Below are 1,674 nucleotides of genomic sequence, written 5' to 3' on the forward strand. Positions count from 1 at the left end.
ACGACCCTTTCACAGGGGTCGCCTAAGACCATCCTGCATATCAGATATTTACATTATGATTCATAACAGTAGCAACATTACAGTTATGAAGTAGCAACGAAAATAATTTTATGGTTGGGTCACAACATGAGGAACTGTATTTAAAGGGCCAGAAGGTTGAGAACCACTGGGTTAACCCTTCCTGCAGAAGCCAGGCCGGTGCTGTGTCAGAGTGGCAGGAGGCACTGCCAGCCACTGAAGGTGATGCCACCTGGGCTCTGCGGACACAGCATAGTGGCTCCACGCCTCACCCAGGGAAGGCGGTGGGAGGGTCCAGACTTCTCCAGGAGAGCTATGGGACTTACAGCCTGGACCACACCGGGGTTCTATCTTTTGGGTGATTGCTTCATTGACTGGCTACCTATCTAAGCAATCCCACGGAGGGCGGGCTTCTCAGAATCCCTAACTCTCCCTTCTCCTCCCAAAGCCAGGGCTCTGTGCTGTGGATGGCTCCCACACTTGGAGAATGGGAAGAGGGGGATCTGAGGGGCCGGCCAGGGTCATCTCATGCTTGGCCATGGGGCTGCCCCGCTCCACCCCGCTATGACCCACAATGCAGCTGGCCAGGTCTTCTCAACGAGTGAGCTCTGGTCCCACTCCTCCCAGCTCCCAAACCATCGCTGCTCCCGAGTGCTGGCTGCACAAAGCCACGCGCCTCCGCCTGGGAGCTCACAGAGGATTGGGCCTGGCCTACCCTTAGTGGGCCTCAGTTCCTCACCCGTCATGGGAGAGCCTGGGCTGTCTCGGGAAGCACCATGGGGCCAGGCAGGTGGCATCAGGCGTGCAGTGGGCCTGGGGGAGTGTGGCGAGCTGGGGCCAGTGCCTTATCTAACGGAGGAAGCTGCTGCTCAGCCCCAGCCACTGCATGCCAGGCACAATTGGCTCATGTTGCCAGTGTTGAAATTTGGAAATTTCAAGAGATAGAAGATGTTCAGATATTTACATGAAATCTCTTATTTTTTTGTTGTTTGTGGTTTTTAATCACAATTTAAATTTGTAAAAATACTGCAAGAGCCAATCGAAACACACTGGTGGGCCCCTCGTTTGCAGCCTTGGCATCAGATAATTGCTAGGCTCTTTGCACCCCACACTCCAGGACTCACTCCTGCTCACAGAGCAAGTTATTGAGGAGTTGGTCTTAGATCTCAGGTTTTCAGGTCTAAGACTCTATTGTGATTCATGAGAATTGATTTTAAAAGTCCTGGCACCTCCATTGCCGGTGGGCAGGGAGACAGCAGGAAGAGGACCCGAGTTCAGGCCCAGCTCCATCGTTTTCCCGCTGTGTGACCTTAGCCTGTCGCCTCTGTGGGCCTCACTGTTTAGCAGCGCCCAGCCCCCGCCCATGTTCCCCTCCCCAGGCCTGGGTCCAGCTGGTTTGCCTCTGAGCTTCTGTCCCATTCCTGTTGCAGGAGCCATGAGCACGGAGGGCCCCAGTCCCCTCACAACTGGCACTCCGGGGAGCCCTGTGGAGGCAGCGGCCCCCCTGCCCGTGCTTATTGCCTTGGCCTGCATCTTCCTCCTGCTGGCCTCCTCTCTGCTATTCATGACCCTCTGCAAGCCGGCTGCACTGGACCCCAGCCGCCAGGCTCGAGAGCGCATGCCCCACCACCCCGGGAGCCCCAGCGAGCCCCAGCT

General features: G+C 56.5%; 2 protein-coding genes across 2 annotated transcripts in view; one reads left to right on the plus strand and one right to left on the minus strand.

Annotated features, from left to right (window-relative positions):
- Window positions 1-1,674, minus strand: part of CDH23 (cadherin-related 23) — a 381,871-nt gene that overhangs the window by 102,484 nt on the left and 277,713 nt on the right. The window lies entirely within an intron of this gene.
- Window positions 1,453-1,674, plus strand: part of LOC102245298 (chromosome unknown open reading frame, human C10orf105) — a 1,076-nt gene continuing 854 nt past the window's right edge. The window contains 1 exon segment of the mRNA XM_014530367.1: window positions 1,453-1,674. Within this exon segment, the coding sequence (XP_014385853.1) occupies window positions 1,454-1,674 (221 nt within the window). The 5' untranslated portion in view covers window position 1,453.

The sequence above is a fragment of the Myotis brandtii genome, unplaced genomic scaffold, assembly GCF_000412655.1.
Source record: "Myotis brandtii unplaced genomic scaffold, ASM41265v1 scaffold735, whole genome shotgun sequence".
Classification (NCBI taxonomy): Eukaryota; Metazoa; Chordata; class Mammalia; order Chiroptera; family Vespertilionidae; genus Myotis; species Myotis brandtii.